The sequence below is a fragment of the Microtus ochrogaster genome, unplaced genomic scaffold (assembly GCF_000317375.1).
Source record: "Microtus ochrogaster isolate Prairie Vole_2 unplaced genomic scaffold, MicOch1.0 UNK178, whole genome shotgun sequence".
In the NCBI taxonomy this organism is placed as follows: domain Eukaryota; kingdom Metazoa; phylum Chordata; class Mammalia; order Rodentia; family Cricetidae; genus Microtus; species Microtus ochrogaster.
Genome location: NW_004949276.1, coordinates 154,345 through 156,409, shown reverse-complemented (window position 1 = coordinate 156,409; position 2,065 = coordinate 154,345). Strand labels below are relative to the sequence as shown.

The 2,065-nt window shown below is 39.9% G+C and overlaps 1 protein-coding gene across 1 annotated transcript; it reads left to right on the top strand.

Annotated features, from left to right (window-relative positions):
- The first annotated feature begins 486 nt into the window (after positions 1-486).
- On the top strand, positions 487-1,389 carry LOC101999509 (vomeronasal type-1 receptor 4-like). Its single transcript, XM_013355562.2, has one exon. The coding sequence runs from the start codon at positions 487-489 to the stop codon at positions 1,387-1,389; it is 903 nt and encodes a 300-aa protein (XP_013211016.2).
- The last annotated feature ends 676 nt before the right edge of the window (positions 1,390-2,065 follow it).

Below are 2,065 nucleotides of genomic sequence, written 5' to 3'. Positions count from 1 at the left end.
TGTCTTTGAAAGTCAGTGGGAAAATATGGAGAGACAGAGAGAGACAGAGATGGAGAGGGGGAGGGAAAGAGAGAGGGAGAGGGAGGAGGAGGGAGAGAGACAGAGAGAGAGAGGAGAGATAGAAAGAAGAATTTTGTTTGGGGAAATTTACAGTTCATTTCAGTTATGATATGAGTTATCTATGGTTTTTTTTTCCAACATGTGGACAGACAGACACATATACACACACAGACACACATAAACAAACTCACATTTTAACGAGTCAATTTTGCGAGTATAGACTTCAAACATATCTCCTTTAAAACATTGGGGATTCATTCCAGTTACCAAGCTCACCTGTCAGAGCACACACATAACTCAGACTCCCACAGGGAAGAGGATTGCAGGGTTCCAGTCTACAGCAGCACATGTGTCCACCACTAACTCTTGTATAACACAAAATGCTATTATGTGAAACGTTTTTCAGACAAATGTCTAACATTACTGATGTTTTATGAAAAAAAAACTTTGTATCCTGAATACAAGATTTTCTTTCCAGGAAAGAAGAAATGTTTTTTTAGATTTATTAAGCAAATAGTTTTCTTCTTCATGACTGTGTTTGGCACTCTGGGGAACATTTCTGTTTCTGTGAATTATATATTCATTTGGTGCAGAGGGCCTGAGCAGAAACCAATACATCTTATTCTCATCCACTTGGCTCTTACAAACATCATAATGCTCTTTGCAAAAGGATTGCCAAAGACAATGGCAGATTTTGGTTTGAGAAACTTCCTAGATGACATAGGATGTAAGATCCTCATTTACCTGCAGAGGGTTTCCCGTGGGGTCTCCTTCTGCACCAGCGGTCTCCTCACTGTGGTCCAGGCCATCATCATCAGTTCCAGAGCGTCTGGGTGGAGGAGGCTCAGACCACAGTCTGCCTGGTACATCCTTCCATTCTTTTCATTCTTTTGGATACTCAAAGCTTTATTAGCTATGAACCTAATCCATTCCATCACAAGTACAAGCCTGAATATATCACAGTTTAAGAATGATGACAACTATTGTTACTTATTGCTTGAAAATCAGAAAATTAAGTGGATTGTTCTCCCTCTCATGGTCCTGAGAGATGCTGTGTTTCAGGGAGCCATGGGAGGAGCCAGTGGCTACATGGTATTTCTTCTCCACAAGCACCACCAGCATGTCCTCCACCTTGAGAACTCCAAGCTTCTCTACAGAACTCCCCCTGAGCTGAGAGCTGCTCAGAGTGTCCTCCTTCTGATGCTCTGTTTTGTTTTCTTCTATTGGACTGACTGTGCTTTTTTCTCTATTTTTAAGTCTCTCTCTAGTAAAGATACCCTTGTTGGGAAACATTCAAGAATTTTTAACCCTTGGTTATGCAACTTTTAGCCCCATTGTGTTGATTCACAGGGAAGGATTTCTGCCTGAGTGTTGGCATGCTCAGTGGGAAAAATTGAGAAAGTATCTCTTTTATTTTTCTATTAAATAATGTGAAAGAGCTCTCAGTTATGTAATATTGTAGGTAAGACAAAATTCTCTCAAATCAGTTTAAGTATGTCTTTATTCTCAAACAATCTTCATGGTAACTCAACCTTATGCTGAGAGAGAGATCTTAGAAAATTTCAGTGATAAGTCAAACCTTATTCTCCACTTTTCCTGTTTTTGGTAAGGATTTCTAAAAAGTCCTATATCTGTATTGTGTACTGATAATTTACCAGCATTATGTCCTTGTGTCCCGGTAGCACATCAGTGTCTGGCACCTGTAAGAGTTAGAGAGTGTTCTGCACCATTTGTGGTTGCTAGGAATCGAACCTGGGTCCTCTAGGAGACAAGCTAGTGCTCTCAACTACTGAACCATGTCTCCAGCACAGAGAGAATGGTCTTATTTATATTTTGTAAAACTGATTTCCCTATTACTGTTACTGTAAGCACACAGATGAATTTGTGTAAAAGGACACTGTGCCTCAGTTTTCTGGCTGCTCAGACAGGAATAATCACACAGAAACTATACTAATTGCAACATCTGATGGCTCAGATGGTTTTCCAACAAGCTCTTAATTTAATC

Coding starts and splice junctions, on each gene's coding strand:
- LOC101999509 (XM_013355562.2), top strand. CDS start 487: ATGTTTTATGAAAAAAAAACTTTGTATCCTGAATACAAGATTTTCTTT.